This window comes from Stegodyphus dumicola, chromosome 7 (assembly GCF_044657685.1).
Source record: "Stegodyphus dumicola isolate Sdum_Otavi_A_Nest chromosome 7, ASM4465768v1".
Lineage (NCBI taxonomy): Eukaryota > Metazoa > Arthropoda > Arachnida > Araneae > Eresidae > Stegodyphus > Stegodyphus dumicola.
In genome coordinates this window covers 155,756,613-155,781,539 of record NC_140774.1, presented here as the reverse complement: position 1 = coordinate 155,781,539, position 24,927 = coordinate 155,756,613, and the positions used below count along the sequence as shown (strand labels likewise).

General features: G+C 32.9%; 1 protein-coding gene across 1 annotated transcript in view; it reads left to right on the top strand.

Annotated features, from left to right (window-relative positions):
- The window catches only part of LOC118186681 (lutropin-choriogonadotropic hormone receptor-like), a 249,337-nt gene that overhangs the window by 19,437 nt on the left and 204,973 nt on the right, over nucleotides 1–24,927 (top strand). Inside the window, exon 3 of the mRNA XM_035356806.2 lies at nucleotides 13,170–13,244. Within this exon, the coding sequence (XP_035212697.2) occupies nucleotides 13,170–13,244 (75 nt within the window). The remainder of the gene's footprint in view (nucleotides 1–13,169; nucleotides 13,245–24,927) is intronic.

The window sequence follows — 24,927 nt, the reverse complement described above, 5'->3', positions numbered from 1 at the left end:
CAAAAATAACTCTTCAACTTGTTTTGAGCTTTACAATTTTGCATGAATTTTCTATTTTAGGATGAGCCCACTTTTTTATTCTCTTTCGTAATTTTTATAATGGGTGCAATGGCTTGAGCTAAAGGATCATATCGCCTTGTTAAACTGCTGTGAAACAACGGAGTACTCTTAAATAGTTTCAATCCAGTTTTGTAAACTTTTGAAGAATTGTGAATGTATTATTTGCAAAAAAAAAACGCGAAGTAAAAATATGGAATAAATGATAATCACAGAGTAGAGAAAGCACTGAAAATTTGATTTACACGTTTTCCAACAAATTATATAGCAGTTACTTATCCACTGATGCGACAGAATGCTGACGAATTAGCCACGAAAATTGGAAAAGATGATTTTGTAGTAACATAAGGAAAGGGAAGCTGATGGAAGGAAAATGCATTCATTTTTTTGTAGAGTCATTAGGACTTTCTGATGCTGGAAATGTGAAAAATGAGCAATGTCCTCGAACCTGGACCTCTCAAAGATGCACAGAGTGTGCTATCATTACACCACGAAGGCATGGAAAAAGGAGGGAGAAAATGCCTTATAGTTTTACAAACAAACTCATGTTTAAGAAAGAAGTGCGATTTACTTGTCAACATAGTTGTCAAATGAACCCAATAACGTGTCCACGAAATATTGCCCTGAGAGCATTTATAATACCAACAAAACAGGTTTATAGAGTCATGCATTGTCTCTGCATGCATATTTGTTCTAAACGGAAAGCCCGAAAGGATGTATAATATCGAAAAACGTGTGACCGTAAGCCCTATGCTTAAAAGGAGTAAAGGGTTTACCCCTGAATTATAAGTAAAACTGAAAGTATATCAGTAATTTTTAACGAGTGGCTTTTGAAATGGGATAACGAACTAAAGAATATAAGGTTTCCTATTATTATTATTAACAACTGCGCAGTGCATAAAAGAACGTCACTCTGAAACATACTCAAACTTATATATGCCAGCAAATACCACAGCCAGGTGATTAAAGGATTATTAAAGCCATTTAAGAACATAATCGCATAATCGAACATGTGAAATGAGTTATGAATCGAACATGTGAATGAGTTTTCTATAGCATCGTTGATGTGCATATAAAGGCGAATGAATGAGCAAGGAAAACTGGCCTTCTTGATGTTGTTGAACATGTTTCGGAACCACGATTATGAAATGTTTAAAGCATTTAATCCTTTCAGTAAATGTTCAAAGGAAAGAAGATGAAGAACTAAAAACAAAGTCTTCAACTTACATACTTTGTAAGGAATTTAACACTTGGTTGGATACTTATGGAAAATTCAAGTTGCAGCTTTAATGGCAGAAGATATATACTTATTGTCTCCCAAAACAAACCCATGGGCATCGTACGATAAACGTTTTGAAAAAGAATATTGTTGCATTTTTTTTTTCTGGCACCAGTTGTTACGTTATTTTCTTTCTTCACGTTCGTACGGGGTTCGTATGGATTTGGAGTGAATAACGACGACACTTGATGAAGTATCGAAACACACTTTATTTGTCAATATTAATCAGGACAGCTCCAAAACACTTTTACAGTCGTCGAAGATCTACTATAAACACGCTAGAAAAATCAGCGACACAGCCTTCACACTGTCATGCAATAACGGTGGAGACAGCTTGACTGCAAAGCACCAGAGTACAGCTCCCGATTCTGCTCGGTCGTTCTCGGAACTCCACGTACTCTCGAGACTCTCCACGCTACAACTCGCGATGCACCCGATGACACAGAGAGCACAGTTCCAGACTCTTCGGTTCAGTCGTTTCCCGGAGCTTAACAGCTAATTAACCTCGACGATGCTTAACACCTCGACGATGCACTAACCGCGATACACTAAGAGGCTCTTCGATGCACTCGACGACCAAATCGGCGCTACACTTCCAGATACTCGCTCAATGACTGACTCTCAGCTCGCTAGACGAGGCACACACAATCTCGCACTCGACGAGGAACACTCACTGACTCTCCGTGTACCAGGAGGGTTTATATAGTTTTTGGCTTGTGTTCGAGAACATTCTGGGGTAAACCGGTAAGACTTCATTTCAGAAGGTTCTCCATCCGTCCATGGCACATCGCCGATTTTGTCGCCAAATGGGCGATTTCTCGCCAAATATGGCAACCCAGCCGTCCTTTTTTTATATCATGGCAACCCTAAAACTACTTTTTGGGGAAGCTATCTTACCGCGCCTGGACATTTCGTAACAATATGTTTAAATGGGGGATTTTCCTACAAATGCTAAGTCGGTAACAACTTTCGAGTAATAAAAGCGGGGGGACAGAATCCGTAAAATACCGTGCAAAAATAAAAAGATAGAAAAAACATCCGTATTTATATGAACAATTCGTAAATGAACTTTTGAATAACGATTGCCAACAATTTACTATTAATTACATTCTTCGTAATTAAAATGTTGTGAAAATAAGCCTTTATATGTTTCTAGCTGTACTTATATAAAATTACTTAAATTCCGTTGATATGTTGAAAAAATTTTTTCATCGCTTAACCTTTTTCCCTGGGCTCTATGGACCAAATTTCTCATCATTTAATGTTATTAAAATAATTATAGAAAATCGTGATCGCATTAATGTATCCGACCTCGTACAAAAGACGATTTTCGGTCAAAATTTTGATTTTTACTTTATTACATTACCTTAAAGAATACATCTTTAGCTATCAAATACAAGTTTTTGCTTGTTGATAGGTTAATTAGAACTGAAGTTATAAGCATTTTTCTGTAACGGAATAAACCGGAAGTTCCAATATTCTGAGCCGGAAGTGAGCGTTTAAATAGACATACCTATTTAGAAACTTTATTTATCATCAAGATTTTGTAAATTATAAACCTTCGTACTAAGATATTTTGTAATACATTTTAAGAATCTGGCGGTAGTTTTCCCCCTTAATTTCGTATTTAGTTTGGCGCAGAGGTTATTCGACCATGAATGGATGTATTACTGTTTTGTCGATTAGCGTTAACAAACTGCTTGATTTGAAGACAATGTCACATTTTTGCATCATTTGCAACAAAATAAACAAAATGGAATGCAATCTTCAGCACGACATATAGTTCATTATATGTGTAGGGTAATATAATTGTTCTGCAAATTATAAAGAAGCAGCTTCGGGTATGGAGGCAGTTGGTGCTTATCCGCTTTTTGAATGATCTATTAAATTACGAAAGCTGAAGTACACGAAGTATCATAAGGATGGGGATTCTAAGGGGTTTTATTATGAAAGATGTATATGGTAAAGATTCGGTCAAGAAACTGGAATGCATTGGGCATGTACAAGGGTTGGTAGTAGACTACGAGTTAAAAAAAAAACTCCACTCCTGGCTTGAAAGGAAAAGTTAAACAGACTGATTCTTTTATTGATAAACTGCAAGATTAGGGTTTGCAATTAGAAGTAATGTTGGAAACTTAATTGAAGTGCAGTAGGCTGTACGAGCTGCTTGTTCCATTGTAGCTCTTCGAAGCCAACGCCCTCCTCAATCAACGAGTTGGTGCAACTATCAATGTGCGATTGCAGGAAAGAAAAATATCAGCCAAAAACCGCTGATATACCAACATATATTTTGAATTTAATTAAACCTACATATATGGAGTTGACTACATAAACAAGAGTTATTAAAAAAGTGCATACATGGCAAAACTCAAAATATCAAGGAACGTTTTAATGGCATTTTTATTGCAAATTGTTCCGAAAGAAATATTCATAAACTCGCGAACATTAATGGTTGGAGCAAATGTAAGTGCTGTGTTATTTAATGTTATTTAATGATGTATTTATAGGTTTGCTTGAAGCATTTTCAAGGTTAGGTATGTGTCCGGAATTTTAAACTGAGCAGGGAATTCGAAAACTTGATAAAGTGCAAAATCATGACTCCTGGCGGCATTCCGCAAGTTTTACAAAAAACCAAAGAAAAAATTGCGCTTTGTTCGAAAGAAAAAGCGTAATGTGTGTGAAAAAAAAAAGGTGTTAATTACAAAGCAGGGGATCTTAATTATCAGGGATGCTTATTTCACTAAGAAATTGTTTTATGAAAACTTTAAACTTGTTTCCTGAAAAATGTTTTTTTCTGTAAATATTGCCAATGGGTACAGCCATAACTCAAAATGTTTTATGGATAAAACTAAATGATACTTTCTGGGCATGTTTCATATAATCCAATGCATGCTTTGAAGCGGAAGATTTTAGAAATATTAATTAGAAGTTGAATTGTTACTTTTTATTTTTAGATTTTGGATGCAATAATAGGAAAATATGTAGTAAATTTTATATATATATTGACATATCTCAAGAACATATAAATATTTCTTAATTCTTTTGTTTCATTGTAATAAAAGCAAGTGTAAACATAAATACAAATTAAGAAAACTGCATATTTATGTATACATTATTCACCATGGTTGTTGCCGTAAAAGCAAAATTTAAGCAAAAATTATCCTTTTTTTTTTCTTTATTTTTCAAAATTAAAACTACTTAGCATTACGTTTTAAGCTGTTTTCACTCATTAATATGCTTATCTTCAAATGAATACTTTTATAGTTAAAATAAAAACAATTTTTTAAAAAATGGTACCCGAAAACGAGGTCGGATATCTTAAACGCTGTCTACTGCGATTCCTTTCCTCTAGCTAAACCTATTATTCTGGTGTCTATTAAAATGCTTTCGCATGCAGTATTTCCTCCAGGACTCGACAATGCAACGGATAGACCATACTTTGGTTTTGACTACAACAGGCGCCGTTAGCTAATGGAATCAGGTTTGTTTACAGCTGTTTTGATAACATTAACCGAGTCACACAAGATAACATTAAACAATGAGGAAAAAATGGCTTTCAAAATAGCAATGCAATTTAACTAATTTAACATAAATATAACCAGAAACATATAAATACCTACTTTCACAGCGTATTAATCATGAAAAAGCAAGAAGCGGAATCTTTTCTTGAACTATTCATAATGTCTTAAATGCAAAAGTTAATTTATGAATTATTCATAACGTTTCTCGCAATTATTTGACCGATACTGAACCTTTAATCTCAGCTCTTAGAGGGCACCCTTCTCTGAAGAGATCATGCCAAGGTAAAACTAAGGACCATCAGCGGCCGAGCTATAAAGTCGCTGAACGCTGGAAGTTCGGTCCAGGTTTCGAATCCCTGCAAACGTGCTAGCTGCACAGGTGAACAGGTGACAGTAGGATACGAACAGCCGGGCGGCTTTCATAGACTATTCGGGTTACGTCTGGATCCCGCAACTGAGATTCGTGTGGTGATTCGCGTGAGAAGTCATGTGGTCCTTGTGGGGCCGAAGAGTAGATTTAATTTGAGTTGAACCTTCTCTAGGATCCCCAAGGAACGCATCGGGAGTTTATTTTATAGAGATGAAACTACATAATTTAGAAGTCAAATAACAAAATCAGGGTTATATTTTCAAATTTTCACAGGACTAGTTTCGATGGTTTTCAGCCTCCTCAGCTGTAAAAGTGGAAATGAACGAGATAAGATATAGTGATTAGATGAAAAAAGATAAGAAAGAACGGACAAGGGTAAAGGTACTGGCGCCATCTGTTGATGAAACCAGAACTAAAACATAATTTCTTTAAAGGCTGAAGGCAAACATGGATTAGAATTAGGTTCGTTAACTAGAACAGAAAAACTTTTTGGAATGTGAAATGCCTCTAGAAAATCCAGTTCACCAATGAAAAATGTTTTATGAATAATTTTGGCTGCAGAAAAGTTGAAAATGTGATTTTCGGACAAACAATGCTGGACAACAGAGCACTTTTGTGTTTCCTTTTTTCTAACATATGCCTGATGTTCCTTAACCTTTTGAAGACGGGATGGCCATTATAGTGGCGCCAAAGAGTCCTCTCTTTGAAAAGGCGGAGTTGTCGACTTTAGTGGCCATGTCTTTTTTCCCCATTTTCCAGGCTGAAATGTGGGGTGAAATGTCAAATTTGACGTCCCTAGGGTTTTATCCACTTATCTCTTTCAAAGGTCTTTCTTTTGCGACACAGATGCATCCCTCTAAGAATCCATTAAACTACACACAAGAATCTTTGTTTCAGATAGGAGGTGATTTTTTAAAGGGGGGAAAGCATTCGGTTCGAGATTCCCCGTCCTTTGCTAGCTTTTATTGCTACCAAAGCCCAGGCCTGAAAAGGTTAACGCGAAATTTTAAGGCTCTCTTAGTTTGACCAATGTAAATTAAACCACACTGGCAAGGAATCCTGTAAATACCACAGGAATTCAAATCTGGAATGGGGTCCTTAAGTATGAAACTCAAAACCCGTTCTTTCTTATATTTTCTCATCTAATCACTATATCTCGTTCATTAGCGCTTTTGAGCTGAGGATGATAGTTCGGTAAAACCATCCAAACTAGTCCTTTGAAAATGTAACGCTGATTTTTGTTGTTTGATTTCTAAATTAGTACTTGTTCGGCGTGTAATTGTATCATAATGATACTACATAGTTCAGTGCCATACTGGGGCTATAGGCATTAAAATTTCTCACATATGTTATCACACTTGGCTACAGTCCCTGCTAAACGGGACTTTTCTGAGAAACGAGATTCTGGTAGCACTGGCTTAAACGGGAGGATTCCTAGGAAAAAAGAGCCCCGCCTGAAACGAAGTCCCACATGGCTAGGGAAACGATGTTGCGGCTACGGGGGAGTTTTTCAAACCTCACTGAAAATGTCTGGGCTGGTCCTCTGTTTCAGGTAGATACAACCAATCAGACGAAAGTTCTGCTTCTGAACCATCACGTGATCCCAATCTGAGCGATAATTGATTAGTGTTTGGCGTTCAAGTCTTTGTAGTAAGTGAAAATGGAAACCTAGCTACGTGGGTTCCCTGCTATTGGGCGGGTTCTGAGAAGTGACCTTTTCAACGTCAAGTCCCGCGTAGCCGAAGCATAATGTGATTTAGGTTTAATACTTAGGGTTATTCTATCACCCTACATGATGATTCATTGTTGATAAAAGGGCTAGCTGCACAGGCGTTTTTGTAATGAATACGAACCAGTTTCCCTTAAAACGTCCGCCATGTGTCATCCTTTCCTTAGGCGGAAATCATTGTGCTCTCATCGTAATCAAATAGAAAATTCTAAAATTATGCTTTAAGCAGAAAACGCAACTTTAATACATGTTTTCACAGATTCCTCCGCCCGCAAAAAATATTCTGCAGATTTTCTTTTTCCTCCCGAAGAAGAGAGGCCTCTATCTCATCGCCCTCAAATTCGATAGAGTAATTCAAATTCTGTATTAAACACCAACTTAAGTGTGTCTTTTTTTCTTTAATTTTAAATGATTTTGTTAAAATCGAAACCAAGCTTTTTTCATGACTTAATCCTTTACTTGGCGACATTTATTTCTCTGTTATTTGCAAGGTTTTATAATCTATTTTGACGACTTTAGTTCTGTTTAAAAAATTCTATAATATTTTGGTCAAATAATCTAATTTCTGATTACAAAACAGCGATGCATTTTGCATGCTTTCGTATACAAAACTGCAGTATTTCGGCAGTTCGGTAAAAATATCCAAATGGGAATATTAAAACGCTTAAAGTTGAAATAAAGACATACTTGTAATTTTTGCCTTCGTCTATTTTTAAAGTAGTAAAAGCCCTAAAGGATTTCTTTTAACAAATGTAAAAAACTGCGTTTGATTTACAACTGTTAAGCTTAGTAACTCTCGATGCTAAAAGACTTATGTTCGCAAAAGTTCCACACAATTAGGTTAAAATAACGCTTTGGGTAAAACGCCAATGCAGTGCTTCTCAAATATCAGACTTTTCTTGATTTTATTTAGAAAATTTCCTTCTCTGAGGAACACAGAATAATCGAATAAGCTAGAATAAAATTAAATTACCGTTTCTAAGTAGATTCAACTCACATCTTAAAATAGAAAATTTAATGAAATTTGATGCCCATCATGATAAAGTATTTTCTTTATTTATCATAAATTTAATTGGGAAAATGTATAATTTTAAATTTAAATATATCATATGTCACTTACCATATAATTTGCAAAATATTTATTAAAGTGTAAAATTTATTAAATGCAATTAATTCTTATTACGAACTGGCTACTGCTAGATGTTTATAATAAATTGATGTTTGTTGTTAAATACCATTATAATTCCTAATTACCTGGCTTTTAAATAGAAATGACTTAATCCAAACTTATGATGCAATTACTTTCGTTAAATTACAATGACTAATGCAATTTTCGTTGAAATTTCTTTAAAATACTAATTCAGGAAAAGTAAACGGGTTTTTAGAAAAGAGATGCCAGTTCATTAGTCAATAACTCCTTAAGAGCTATTTCACAGTGTTCAAAGCACGAGCATAATTATGCCAATTAAATTTCAGTGATTAGATGTTACTGTTACATAAGTGTTAGTTTATATGGGCTATTTTAAATTCTGCTCCGTATGCATGACTTAATTGCTTTTAAATGTAAAGCTCAAGGAAACTAACATATCCATGCTTAGTTAGCATACATATTAATTTTCTAAAAAACATAATTCTCAGTTTCTTTAAAGCTATTTTTTTACTACTGTTCCAGAAAATTTATATTTTAGAACGACTGATGATGCGATTTAACTGTATAAATTTAGCGCTAATGAAGTAATTCTGCACGCGTGTAGAACTATCACATTTCAAAGATTCTTGACCAGACTGTAAACAAGGCTTATGTCCAGACGCGTAAACTATTCAAGTATTCTAGGATAATTAGTTTAAAAGTTATTGTTAATACAGTTTCCTGTAACTAGACTTTATAATTCATAGAGCTGAGAAATCGCAGGGATATTTTAAGTTTAAAATTGAAATATCCAGGGTTTATAATGGAGAAAATGATTGTTTGGCACGCGATATTAATTCGAGTTAATAAATATATTTTAATGACCTGTGAAAAGATGAAATAATTACATTTTGCTTCTAAATTTCTAACAGACACGTGAGTGATATTCGACCTGTAGAAATGTCTCATTGACAACTGTCATTTTCCAGACATATGATCTGAAATAACATGAATTTTATTCAAACTTACATAAAATTTCTTACAAGAAAAACTAATTTGAAATTCCTCATCATAAATGGCGCGAGTTGCTTGGGGGTTATCAAGCATGTAAGCAAAACAACAGGTGTTAATATGGCATGACACAATCACAACGCAACCTTCAGAATAAAGCAAAAGTGGTGCGCCCATTCGAAATATCTGCAGAGATTAGCAAGCGTAATATATTGTCCAATGCTGAGTCATTCTATTGTCAACGAGTACGATATTATGAGCTTTCTGGAATTCTATATGCCTATTATGGCGAATTCGTGCCATTTGTAATCCATTGTACCTTCTGTCTCTGAAACTGCAGCAGTTTTAGTCATTTGTCTTGCACATTTTCAAGCAATTTCTGCTAAGTAGTTTTGTCGCCCCGGCATGATGAACAACTATGATACAACGCTGTCTACAGCGCACGTTGAAAGAATGGTTATCTTTTGGATACTTCCATATCAACCCAGTCGTTAATATTTGTGTCATATCATGTAGATTACAAGCCATTTGGTTAATCGTACAATGTTCTGGATGATCGAAAATAACAGAAAAGTAAAAATCCGATAATTCGAAAAGCATGTACTAGAGAATGTACACAGAAATGTTCAAAGAAATATTGAATTGTTTTTAACAGTGAAAAATACCGTTCTCTTACATTTTTTACTCTAAGTAGATCTTTAGATATACATATGTCGGCAGATGTAATTGACCCTGTTGAGAGAAATTATTCTCCATCATGAAACAAGAATTACAACTGAAGCCTCTTGACTTTGCACAGAGTTTCGTGGCAGGTGTGAGAGCCATTCTCATGACGTAATACTGAACATTTGTCGCGTTGTGAACCATGCTACACCATGTAAATCTTCTGGTACATTAGAATCAGCATCTGCTGGTGTAAAAAAATAATTATTCAGAATTAAATTTATTCTTTATTTTAAATTCCCATGCCTTTCTGTGCATTTCTTTTGGCATTACGCTAATGCTTACACTTTTCAAGTGAATGAATGGTTATTTTTTTTATAATTTTTAGATCCCATGCTATTTATAATTCATAATACTATTTTCTAACAATATGTCCATGTTTTGTATCAAATTACTCAAACAACAGTGCTTCCCGTACGACACGCTTGGTTCCCACTAACGAGCGCTTCTTATCACACAACGACAGAAAACACGACTGCAAATATTGTGGGTGTGAGCTTCAATTTTTGCATTCGGTTCTAACGGTTGTGGGCTATTGCAAACTGCAACACTTTGTATCCGTTATTTTAGATCCAATCTTGATCACTCCTGAACGTTTTATGGAAACTGTCATCCGGAAATCTGATAGCATTCGTCATTAGAAGAGACTGTAGATTTAATAATAGATGTTGAAATTAATAATTTATAAAATACAGACAGAGATTTAAAAGTGATTAATTAAAACTACATTAATAAACATAATTCGGTCGAAATATCAGACACAATCTGCTTCTAGAGCATGTGTAACAAAAATATAAATTCAACAGACAGCAAAAAAGAATATAATATATGCATCTTTATTTAAGACTTTGCGCTTCAGCAACATTCTACGCTAGTGGATTGTTCATAGTCTCAAATGTAAACATGCCATGATTATGCATCGTCAAGCAATTGTTCTCTTAAATTGGCCGCACTAAATTTTCATTGAATAAGAACGTGATACATTTGTAGCTATTTCAGCATTGTCTCATCAGCGAATATTACGAATACGTTTCTTACAAAATTTATAAGCTTATGTACTGAGTGATGAGGCTTATAAAGAACGTATACATATATTCCCTTAGTTTTGCCTAGATTACAAAATGGTCAATTAACAACACTATCATGATTATTATTTAATCGTTGTTCCGATTTAAAATTACAGATAATTTATAAACCCGATGAATAGAACGACTGAAAAATCTGTGTTAGTATAAAATTTCGTAAAAAAGCTAAAATATTAATTGATTTGGATGAAAACAATGATATCGAAGCAGCTTTAAATGTATCAGACTGAGTATTGAAAGTTAATACGAAAACTGAAGGTTAAATTTGGAAAGCAGAAGAAAACGCTAAATACTTTAACCGTACGCCAGTATTCTTGGATACATGAATTGATTTTATAAACATTTAGCAGTGATATTATACATTTTTGCAAACACTAGAAAAAGTATTTTTAGATTTGGCGCAAAATTGCCCATTTGGCGACAAAATTGATGATATGCCATAGACGGAGGGAGAACATTCTAGAACGTATTCTTAGTAGGTTCATATTCTTAGTTCTGGGGAATATTCTCCAATGTAGCTTAAAACTGTACGTGGGGTAGGAGCATCTTGAGTTCATAGATAAGCTTGAGAACGATCAACTGACTCGGGATCTGTACATTAGTGCTTTGCCCTGAAACTGTCTTTGCCTTTATAGCCTGAAGGCTGTGCTGCTGATTGTCTCAGTATAGTTAATCGTAATTTTTCGACGACAGTAAACGTTTCTTTGGAACTGTCCTGTGTAATAATGGAGAATAGATTGTATTTTGATTCTTCATTAAGTGCAATCATCAGTTACTCCAAATACACAAAACCCGTAGAATGCAAAAATATTTTCCTAATGGTTAAACAAAGTTATTTGGTTTCCTGTAATAATATCCCATTCTTCTCATACCAGTACGAAATTCAAAAACATAATCGTTGTTTTTAAATGAATTAATTAATTCATTAATAAACCTCCACTGTTATTTTGTAGTATGATGGTTAGTGATACTTTTTTTTTCTAAATTGTGCCATTTAAGTTAGAGTTCATAAAGTTAGAAACCTGATGCAAGCAACAGAGGACACTAAGGTATCTTAACATTCAAGTGACTGTGAAGTTTCTTTCATTCTTTAAATTTAACAAAGCAGTGAAAATACTTTTACAGAGGAAAAAACCGTTTGACGGTTTTGAACTGCTTGATATCTTTCACATATTTAACCAAGTTTGATGTTTTTTACTCTGTTTCGCATTTTGCCAACTCGCCATTATGGTGGTTATTGGCGCAGATTTTTATAGCGATAAGCATGGGTTCGGGTCTGGAGAGGACATGGATATTTGTACCTATCTGTTTTTTCTTCTCTCGGGTATAATATCGATTTACTTCTTACGAGAAATATGGGTATCGTTTTCGGTGATGACATAACTAAATGACCGATAGATGTGCTTGGCAAACTATGAAAATTCTTGAACAACCCTTATCTGGGAAGTGGGAGGGAAAATTCTATTTTTGCCTCAGTCACTTAACGTTGTTCGTGATGAGCAGAGAAAACATTTCCTTAAACATGAAGGTGATGAAGGAATGCTAACAAGGATGCACCTCAAATGAAAGAAAACGGTTGCTGGATGTCGCATTTCAGTTCTTCTGAATAAAGATATGATGGAAAATCTCACTTAAAATCTTTTTAAGAGCCAAAAATATTAGACACCGTATGAAAGAATGGCATATATATGTTAAGACATATAATTGTAAATTTAAGGGCGATTAAAGCTTTTCTTGCATTTTAATAATATAATGTATAGGAAATTCTGCACATTCATTAACACTCGTATTACTTGCTTCAAAGAAACTGTACACAATAGGGAAAAGTGAATATCATCTTTATGTTTAGAAGAAAAATCTAGTTCAGGGCAATTACATTTCATAAATTTTAATCAAAATAATCTTTTGTTGGCCACTGTATTATTGATCAGCTTAGTTTTTTGATACGAAGGAAAAAAATATGCATGTTCCCAAAATCACAGCGTATTATTTAAAATATCGTATATGAACAAAATTATCCTATGTGTTTAATACATATATGATATCGTTCAATATCCTTAAAACTTCACACTTTTTAATTCGTCAAAAACAGTAGTACCAAAATAATTTTCGTATTCATTCATTTTATGCTGAAAAGTTTATAAGTCTTATGTAAATGTTTCCAGTAGAAATGATTGTTAAATAATAATTGTTCTATGCTTTTAATAATGAAAATATAAGCGAAACGTGTTGAAAACATAATGACGTTCTTTTTTCCTTTTCTAGTTATATTGAAGATGCTAGAGAGCTTGAAGAAATAGAAGATAATCTGTTGCAAGACTGCACCCAGTTGAGGACCCTGTAAGTTTCCTAATACATGTTGCTCGAGATTAATCCCTTATGACATCATTTGGCACTCAAATGGTCATAAAGCTCGGGTAATGAAAATAATTAAATTGTGTTAATAGTTTCAAGCAATATATCTAAGTATTATGAAAACTATCTAAGTAAAATCTTCTGATAGAACTAGCAGAAACTTGCCACGTAGCACGAATTTGCCTGAAACTCTTTCTCTCTCTCTCGAGGTCCAAAAACCATCGGTTGAATTATCTATTTAGTTTGCGGTGAAGAATTCGGAAAGGAGAAGTTATAACAGCACCGAAAGACCGAAATCAATATAACTGGGTATTTAAGATAACGACCTTACACATTTAATAAACGCAGCTACTCGAACTTTATACTTAACATCTGGAATTCGTTTTCAGTAGGCAAGAAAACGAATCAATATATTGGTTTATTAAATTTTTAAAAGCCCCTTTTTCCGATGTGGACTTTTATGTTCTTAATTTATTAAAGTATTGTGAATATTTTATGAATTAAATCTTATTCTTGCTATAAAGTGGATGTTAACGGCCCCAAATGTAGAGAAAATGTGTGTAATGTGTGCAAAATGTTAAATAATTTAAATAATTAAATCGTCAATTAATTCTAAGATTACGTTGTATCCGCAATAACCCATAGATACATATAAATGAGAAATCTAGAAAGAAAACATATAATTAAAAACTTACCCAGAATGACGAGAACCAAAAATATCATAAGTGAGTAATTTGTTATTTTTCAGCATCGCTATTTTGGAACAAATAATAATGAAAATTTAACTCATGGTATTAGCCAGACAAACAAAAATGAACACGCTGGTACTTAAACATTTCACACCAAAACTGTATTACAGACTTCACGATTATTGCGAAAATACTGCTGTACTCATCGGCACAAGGAAATCATTGTCCATCTGTCCAAAATAAAAGTTCTGAGAAAACTGAACCACGAGAAGTTTTAGTAATCGATCAGCATAAGCAGTAATGAAAGTTATTTTTTAACCAAAGAAAAAAAACACGAGAACACTGAACTTAAATGAGGAATCACAAGGTAGATGAACAAGAACGTATCAGTGAATACATGTCTATCTTACTAGACGGTAGAAAGCATAACAACAGTAATCTTATACGAATCGAATCAGCTTCACTTGCAAGTTGATTCGATTCAGTCTCACAAAACATTTTGCATGGCAAACAAGCAGCAGTTGACGAAGAAAGCACGTCAGCATCGGCAGGGAAGGAACAGGCCAGAAGGTCGGCCTTTGCACAATTCTATAAACACTGTATAAAATAGAGCACTTTACGTTTATAAACTATTCCATTTATAGCGTTTAAACTGTTTTCATATAATTTTCTTCGCATATTCAAAGAGGCTTTAAGTGAATAAAATTAAAAGTAATATAAAAACAAATGCTTGTAACTAGTTTTTTTCTAAATTCAGATTATAAACTGCTAACAAAACTTTAGATAGACTGGCAGCGAATAACAATCGCTATAACAACTGAAAATTGAGAAGGTTGTGTAAGGTATTTTCTCCCTTCTTCCAGGGTAAGGTATTTTCTTCCTCCTTCCATTTTCTTCTATTTTCTTCTTTCTCCCTTCGTGGTTTAACGGTAGCACTCTCAGAGCGTATTCGAGAGTTCCAGTTACGAGTCCCGGCGAGAGAATTACACATTTGTAACGTCTCAAGCATAAAAAAAATCCTAATGACTCTACATGTGTAAAAGAATCTTTATTAAAATTAAATAAAAACTAAAGGCACACCTCGTGGGTACAATTCAGCCAACGACTTGTGTCGAGATAACGTAATTTAACTATAAGTCAAACGCAAAATTCAAATTCAAATAAACTAGTAGCCGAATGCAACACAATGAATCTAATGTGAATTTGGCTCAAAATTTAACCGGCGTGGAATTCAAATATCGGCAATTATAATGCAAAACCGAAGACAAGAACGCTTATCTAAAACAGCAACCTAGTAACGTGGCTACGAGGGCAGAACACTGTCTTACAATCTCAAAACTTTAACCTTAAATACACTCGAAGTAATTTGCATTCTGTTAGGCAAACGGAAAGGGAGAAGTTAGGGTACAGATCCAAAATATAAAATAACTAGTTATTTAATATAAAAAACCCAGCGTATTATATAAAGCATAGAAAAGATTTATATTCAAAACGGTATACTTTACTACTATTAATTCCTTAATCTTGGAGCACTATCATATTTGGTTTGCTAAATTAACGCCAACTGTATCGCGATGTTTATTTCACCAGTTAATCAGAAGGTAGGAAAGAAACTTTATATTTAATTTATTATGTCTACATTCAAAATTTTATCTTCTTTTCAAATAAGAAGAAAAATACAAATCAAATATTTATACAGCAACATCTGTTACGTAATAAATATAAATCTCTTAACTTATTAAGTCTAATGTATTGGATCTTTCATACATTTTAATTTCAGGTTCGCTAATTAAAATATCCTATACAAATCATAGAATATAGGATGAGCCAACAGAACTGGCTCAGAAAATGTATGAAGGAAAGCATCTTTAAAATTTCAAAGCTTAAACGTTTAATAAAAATTCCAGAAAGAAAGTAAAACTTTATGATGGAATGTTCAGTGAGGATATCTCCAGCAAACATCACAGTCTCGAATGATCTCCTAAATTAGACCTGGTCCATTTCATTACCTCAGGAGATAAATCTTAGATTATCTGCAGATTTTATTCCTTAGCTCACTCATATTGTTATACGCTCTCTTATTAGTGATCCCTTCAGCCTATCCTCATGCATAATATTCAAAGGCATTGCTCTCAGCTGAATTTCAGAAACCACATACCGGGGATACCATGATTAAAACATTAATATTCAACCACTTATGAGTTTACTTGGTCATGCGGGCCGATGCAGAGTCTTCCTGTGTCATTATGAAACTCTTGCGGCATAAATGTTTGCCATAATGGATGAGATGTCGAGCAGTGTCGCATATTGAAATGGAAGGATCATTGTCAATAAGCTGCATATTTGGAATGAAATTGTTGTCTTTAATCTTACGTTCAGGTCAACCTTGAATCTTTTTCGCGTCGCCATAGACCTCCAGATCACTGAAAATCCACCAGATGCTTCCTAATAACCTGAATTTTCCTTCCTCTCTCGGATGCAACTTCGAATTTTCTGGTGACTAGTTCCCAAAGAAGCTATATTATGTAGTCAGCTGTAAAAATTGGAAGTAATTGCTTCTAAAATAAATACGTTATCCCAATTCTTGCAACAGTAAATATTCGAAAATCTTAAGATATACGAGCATCTTTAAACAGTTCTTTCCGACAGATTCTATGTCATTCCTGTCGAACCTCTCAGGATAGATAAAGTGGACTATCACCTTCCTTCTCCAGTCTTTACATTACTCAGAATTAGTCATTATCTCACGTTACTCAGAATTAGTCATTATGTCAGTTCTATTCTTCCAAGTTTTGCTAATAACTGAGAATCTAGAGCACGCTTTGTACATCCTACTACATTATCTGAAATAAAAAAGTCATTTAAATATAACATGATCCTGCATTTTTAAAAGAGCTTTTCCAAGCAAGAACAGAATATGCTTTTGCTTATACATCAGCCTCATTTATTTGAACTTGAAAATATTTATTTGTTGAACCCATTTTAAAGGAAACGGCAAAAACTTGAAAATATTAGACTTCATACGTAGGACGAATACGGTTCCCATACAATTTAAATGTGAAACAAAGCGTCATGTATTTGAATGGATATGACATATTGATTTTTGGTATTCTTCGGCAGCATTAAATAAATGAAAGTCGGATATGCTACTCTTTACAGGTATTCTTTCTTTCTGAATACCAGAAAACTCTTCGCGCACCACAAATGTACAACACTGAGCTTAAAAGAGAAAGTTAAAAATAAAATAGTAAATAAACAAAAGGAACAGTTAATTAAGCATTGCACGCATTAATAAAGCAAACCAAAACAGAGAACGTCAGTTTAGATTTCTTAATAATACATAAGCTCAACTGGTCAAGTCCCATCTATCTTTCGTAATATAGGGCCATTAAACTGACACAAAGTAAAATTAAATGGTCCATAACCTAAGGTACATTTTTCGAAAAATCACACAGATTACTGTATTACAGACAGAAACAAAACAGGCAGTTTGTATACTTACCGTGAACAGACAAATGCTTATAGGTTATGAAAATTTTAAAAAACAAAAGATTCAAAACACAGTGTATTCTTTTAATGCCGCTAAATTACGAAATAAACTGCATTCTTCATTTTCCTTATGTAAAATTTGTTATAACAAAAGCATTTCTATTATTACTTTGGATTACTAATATCTATCTCAATGGATAAATTAATAGCATCTTTAGCTAAAATATCAAATTACTAATATTCGATACCCCGAAGGTAAATTTCTAGTACATAAGATATGCAATTTATAACAAACAGATTGAATTTAAGAAATATAATACCATTATTCTTTTCCTCAGGTAATGTAATGTAATATACGAGTTTGCTGCGACCCTTCTGGCCAATAATAATCGACTTCATGGTTAACACAACACACCCAAACAGATTAAAACACAAATACAGTTAAAAGCATCCAATCAAAATTCCCAATATTGTTCTATTGCTATTTATAAAGTTCATGAAATCCTTTGTGAGTCTCAACTGTTTCCTGCGGCAATAGCATTCATTTATGTTACTATGTTTTACTCTAATATGTCGCAATAATACGCAGTCTTCGACGAAATGTCTCGTTCCCTCAGGTATTATACCATTGCAGATGCATACGCTTTGAGCTTGTTTATCTTTAATATATTTATTAACCGTAAAATAAGAGTAATTTTTGAAACACGATATCGACTACCACATTATACCATTTACATTAATTACTTAGTTTCGCATACTTTCTAAGAATACGAGGCTAAAGTAGATATAGCATTTCGGTAAACATGTTTTCGAATAATAATACATCAGCAATTAAATACAAAGCAGATAGAATTATAGATGGCAATAACAAAATTACCCTTTTAAGGTCTAAGTTGTCTATAAGACATTTTATGTGATGTCTGCACTAACACTCATTAGCAAAAATTTATTATTTCATGAAGAACTGCATTCTTTAAGCAAATATCTTTTTTAATCTCTTTATACAAGATTTTTAGATGTTCTGTTATCCTTTTAAAACAGACCTTCAAAGATTTCTGTCTGTACCTGAATAATGCAGAGTTTATACACGTCATTTAGACTAGCAGGCTTTATAAACATTTCAAAAATAATAGTAAAAAAGGTCATGTTTCGGCTCACCCAGTTGTTTAAAGTGTCTTTCAAGTTCGGTTTGCTCATGAAAACAAAATTGTATTCTTTTAATTCTGGAACAAGAATAACGTTTCCATTTCATTTAAAAAACAATTTTATTAAATCCAGACTTAAAGCTTGGGTCATTGAAATCAATAAAAGATGCGAAAGCTTAAAAGAAAAAGACTTAAGCAAGTAAAAATGCGTTGGTCTTACTTATCTGCGAAAACGAGCTTATTGGCTTGCTTATTCTAGAATAAAATAAAATAATAACTCGGTAACTGAGAATTTAATTAAGATTTTAATTTTTAAATAAGCCAGCTTTTTAATTCCTGTTAAAATGCTTATTAGTTTTATAAAATTGAGCGATTAAGTTTGCATCCTTATTTACCCTTTATTTAAGAAGGAAAAGTATTTTCATTAGACATTCCTTGCTTAATAATAAAATAAAATTTCCCATTTTATAAAAAAAAAAAAGATTTTATAATACATGAATTCTAGAGTGTATGATTTTCATGTACTCATTATTTTTATTTTGAGGTATATACATATACTTGCTATGTTACGGGTGTCACAATATACTATAAAGTATCTCATAGCTTAAAAATATAAAAATAAAAAAAGCTTTCAGATTTTATATTACACCCAGACAGGCGTTTTTTTCACTTTCAGACACATATACGTTTCGAGAATATTTGGGTTAAAATATTTAAAAATAATTAAAAACAGCATATCTCTAGAATTTCCGATAGACAGCATTGCGTGCTGGAATTAAAAATGTTTTATTCCCTACAGTGTTGCCATTGCTTGCTTTGAAATTGTTAGCTATAAACGGCGTTTTACGTTTCGAATTATTGCTACCAAATATTAGAGCCCTGTATTATATCTAAAGAAATTAAATAATGAAGAATCTGCATAAATGTATGTATGTTTCTCGCATTGTGATAAAACAACGGTACCCGGAGCCATCAAATTTTAAATAACTTAAGTCTTCATCCGAATATGGGCATCTGGAAGCCCAAATTTGGAATTTTGAATTTTTTATCATCTATTTCATATTTTGTAAAGTACTTATGAGTTTCTGATTAAGAAACTCAACGATTTCAAAGCCAGCAATGGCAACATTGTACGGAAAAAAATTATCTTCAGCGTGACAGACTGTGTATCGGAAATGCTAAAGATATGATCTTTTTAAGTTATTTTGTGATAGTGCTGTTGAATTGAATTTTATGGCTTACGTGCAAAGAACATGATATTTAATAAATAAAGGTAACGCACAAAACGGTAAAAAGAAGGGCCTCTTTTGGCGTAATATAAAATCTGAAACCTTTCAGAACTTTTCTTTAATCAAACATTCGTTGAAGTTTTACAAAATATGAAACAGAATATAAAACAAATTCGAAATTCTGAATTCGGGCTTCCATTTGCCCATACTCGGGAAGAATTACGTTATTCAAAATTTGATGAATCTAGGTACCGTTGTACTTATACAGTGCGATAAATATACATAGTACATTCATGGAGATTATTCATTATTTAGTTTCTCTAATACAGTGCGAAAGTGATGTGGACACATATTTTAAAGTTATTTGAAGCAAAATACCGTTTTGAGACTAATAGACCTTCTAGGCTAAAATTTAAAGCTTAAAATGTCAAATTTTTTCAACGATTAATGTAGTTTGCTATTTTTGACACATCATGTCCTATTTGGTATGGCAACTCTTAATACTTCATCAAGGTGGGAATCCCTGGACGGATTTTATATACGAATATTTAATTTTAGAGTAAAAAGATTCAAAATCGATGCAAATAATATCAGCAGCCATTGTGCACACTTTTGTGCAGTAACGTTTAGTTAGTAATTTTTAAGTTAGTAATTTTTAGGCACTAACTTCCAAAATTCGATAAACTCCTATTCTTCGGTTTTCTTTATAAATAACCTCCAAATTTTTATCAATTTTAAGTTGTATGATTGAGTCAAACAACGTTTTGTAATCATATCCAAATTCATTTAGTTTACTAATGGCTGTTTTTCTACATTCCATGAATTTTCTTTAAGCAACACACTATTGTTAATATTTTTTAATCTAGAAATCTGTTCTTAAATTTAAATAAATTCATTAGATAAGGCAGCTAAATAATTTTAAGTTACCTTTTAGTTTTCTGAGAATATGTGAATAACATCCCGTTTAGATTTTATTAAAGTTAGAAAATTACTAGTCACTTTTGTATTTCCTGTTAATAAACATTTATTTTCTCTCCAAAAATAAGTGCTTGTAAGTAGAATCTGAATATATGTGAAATTTATTTGTACCTGCACAAAAGTCGCTCTAGTTCTCCTCGCACGCTTTGATTTTGTTAAAGTTAAAAAATTATTATCCACTTCTGCATTTCCTCGGAGTAAATATTTATTTTCTCTTCGAAAACAAGTACTTGGAAAGAGAAACTAAGTATATGTGAAATGTTTGTGTATACTTCCATAAAACTCGCTCCAATTTTGCACATCCTACACCCGAATTAAAGGAACTCATACACATTAAAACCCATAAAATCTTCGAATATGTGACTGTTGCAAGTATTGGGATAAATTATTTATTTTAAAAGCAATTACCTACAACTTGTAGTTGTAGCTGACTACATAATATTGCTGCTTTCTGAAATAGTAATCAGAAAGTTTATGTTGCCACAAATATTTTTATAATTTAATCCGCTTTGTGACAAAAGTTTTCGTCATGTTTCCACCTTGCGCCTACAGTTTCAAACATTCTGTTACATAACTTAATTCCATATTTAATATATAGCTTTTATAACATTTCGAAACTACTGTGAACCAAACATTCTAAGAATTCCATGTTAAATTTTTATTTTATTTGGAGTTGAGTTTATAAAATGTATTTTATTAAAAAAGTCTGTAATGTTTTCGTGCATAAAATTTTTTATATTAAAATATTCAGCAGATTTTTGGTTCAGTTAGAAAATAGTGCCCAGATAAAGAATTCCATCAAATTCAAGTATGTACTATTAGCCATTTTTAAAATATCATGCACGTAAGGTGGAAACATGACGAAAACTTTTGTCACAAAGCGGATTAAATTACAAAACTATTTGTGGCAACGCAAACTTTCTGGTTACTAGTTCCTAAAGCAGCTATATTATGTAGTCAGCTGTAAAAAGTTGGAAATAGTTTCTTTTAAAATAAATAAAATATTCCAATTCTTGCAAGAGTCACATATTCGAATATCATAAGGAGTTTAAGGTGTATGGAGTCCCCTTAAAAGACCATTTAAATATACATCATCCTGTGCTTTTAAAGGGTCTTTTTCAAGCATGATCAAAACGTGCGTTTTCTTATACATTAGTACTTTTATTTTGATTCTTTCTGTACGTTTACAATAAGTTTCATACAGCAGTACCTTTCAGTGCGACATCATAGGAACCATTTATATGTTTCTGTGGAAAAAACGCCATCGACCATCATCTTTAAGCTTTCTATATACTTTGCATATTGAAATAGAATAATATCTGATCTTAAGCGAAAAAAATCCAGAATTTTCCTTCGTTTAAAATCGCCAAGATGTTCAGATCAACCTTGCTATAGCTACTGTTATTTTCTTCCAATCAGGTGTTAAAATTTTAGTTTTCCTCGCGAATGGAAGAAATTAGCTATACTTACTACAATTTTTATCATAGTTTATAGTTTCCAGAGAGCGCTAGCCATGTGTTCTAAATAAATGGTACAGAAAAATAGTAGGAGCTTATCTAAATTATATATTTGTTTAGATAAGTAAATAAATCTAAATTCAGATTCCGGCATCGATCAACATCCAGTTTTGAGCACGAAAATTAATTGCTTTGTACCAATAAAATTCTTCTCCAGAAATTATAGCAATAATAACAACAAGATAATCTTTTTCTCTAGTTTTGTTCTTCATAGAAAGAAATTTTTAAAACTCTGCGTAAAGTAGATTCTCTTCCCTAAACTTTCTGACGAAGCTTGTTTGTTTTAGAATCAAAGCTAAAATAAAAATTTATAATGTATTAAGAAATGAATTTTGGAATATTTTCATGCACCTAATGCAGATAAAATCTTAGACTTTCGCATATTTAAATTGTTAAATTATTTGTTTTTTATTACTAAACAAATAATAGTTATGAACAGTCTTTCCCAATTCATGAGGCAGTAAATGTTTTCACATGTTTGTTTGGTATATAACAAATTTTATATGATGCTTTGTGACAGCTGCACAATGTGAAATCATCACCATTCTATTTTCTTGTGGCTGCAAAGCTTTATTTGGAAAGTTGCTGCTTCCCTTCTCATTAAAGGCACATTGAAAGTAGTGTTTCTAAATTATTTGTGTTTCGGAGGATAATGGAGATCAGTGTTACATTTTTCAATATCCCACTTTTATGGCAAAGCAGACAAACTGTTGAAACTGATTCATTTTTCATAACAAAATATTATTCTTCCCACTTGTCTTAGAAAAATCTATTTTCATCAGTAATTCTTCAATTGCTTTTTGGAAACATTTCTGTCATTGTGGATACTAAAATGCTGAGTTTCTGCACTTTAAATTAAAATACCGACTTAAACTCCAAACTGCCAGGCATCCGCATAGTACAGCAACTGCAACAGTTCACGCACGTGCGTTTCAAGATTTCAAATCATGTACAAGAAATCATGATGTACAAGAAATGTGAAAAAAAGTCAATGTTAACAAGTTTTTCAGAAATTCAAGATTTTGCTGCAGAGCAGTGGATTTCAAATCTTTGTTTGTGAAATCTGCGAATAAATTTCATTTTAGGCTGCAGGTATCAGTTTCTTGGACCACATGCGGATTGAGTATGGATGGTCTAATTAAATAAAAAATTGGTTTCTTAGTTTATTATTAAAAGTACGCAAGAGCACTCTCCTGTATATATTGTTGGCAGTCAAAAGTTTCTACTAAACTCCCGACACTGCGCTTGTGAGGCGCCAGAGAGTTCTTGCGTTATACACTTGCGGATTCCAGACGATACCCGGACAGTCTTTGTAATCCACCGGGTGTCCGGACCATTTCTCACTTGTCAATAGCATCTGAAAGTAACGGAAATTGGAAAAAAAAATAAGTTAATACAATTTTAAAGCGTTAGAAAAGACTGGATTAAACTTGGTCATTAATTAAGAAGATAAATAGTTATCAATGTGAAAAGCCTCGAGAAAATCTAATTCACAAACGAAATAAGCTCTTTGGATAGCTTTTGTACCCCAAAAGTCAAAATTATAGTGAAAGTTTAAACTACAAGTAGTTATTGAGGGGAAAGACTTGTTAATTTCGCCTTTTCGAACATGGTTTCTGAATTTAATATGCGCTTCCTTAAATTCGATATACGCTTTCGACCTTTTTGATGGTGTTAAATAAGATTTATCGGAGATTTTATCTATTATAAATTCATTTGATTCAGCCATATAGTTCATCGTTGAAAGTGAATCTGACAATACCGTTCCCTTCCTTCATATTTTTTTAATTCCCAATGAGTTTTATTTCAGCACCACTGTTTACCGTAAACCCTTTTCTGTTTCTTTACCACCCATGCTAAGTCATGTCACCCAGCTAAGCAAAGAATGGCTTCTTTTTAGTACTATGCTTTTTGTTCCAAAGTTCTTCCAAAGTTTGTTTCTCAGTCTCAAAGTTTGCTTCCACCTTCGCTCTTTCAAAGTTCCTTCTCAGTTTCAAAGTTTGCTTCCTTTTATTCCAATAATTGAGTTCATTAAATGAGTTCTAATGAACTCAGTTATTTGGTAACAGTTGCCCTTGACCAAGGATTTTCTCTTGTGGTCGCTGATAAAGCCTTTAAAAATTTTCAGCTTGCCATCAAAGAAGACATTTCGCTATTCGAAATAACATTAATTACCTTGTCGTGCTTCCCTTTCACTCTTCTATTAATTATTAAATTGCACAGATGCTTCAGAAGTTGAATTTGGAAGTCATTTTATAGCTTAACTATAAAATCCATGGTTCGTTTCTTAAAGATTCCATTTCTGACTTTAATTCAAGTGAAATTTATAGCATATCGTGTCAGTGCGGTTTGAAATACATTTGCCAAAAAGAGAGCGTATGTCGAAAAAATTAAAGAACACATATATGAAGTCCGAAAAGGTTAAATTAATAAATCTTCTATAACTAATCACAGTTGAATATTGAATTGTAATTTTGACTTCGGGTATCCAAAAAGCTTCTTCCATTAATGAATTGGATTTTCTTGAGGCTTTTCACATTTGCAAATATTTATCTTCTTTAGTTAATTTATCTTCTTAACACTTTTAAAATTGTATAAAATTAATTTTTCAATTTTCATTA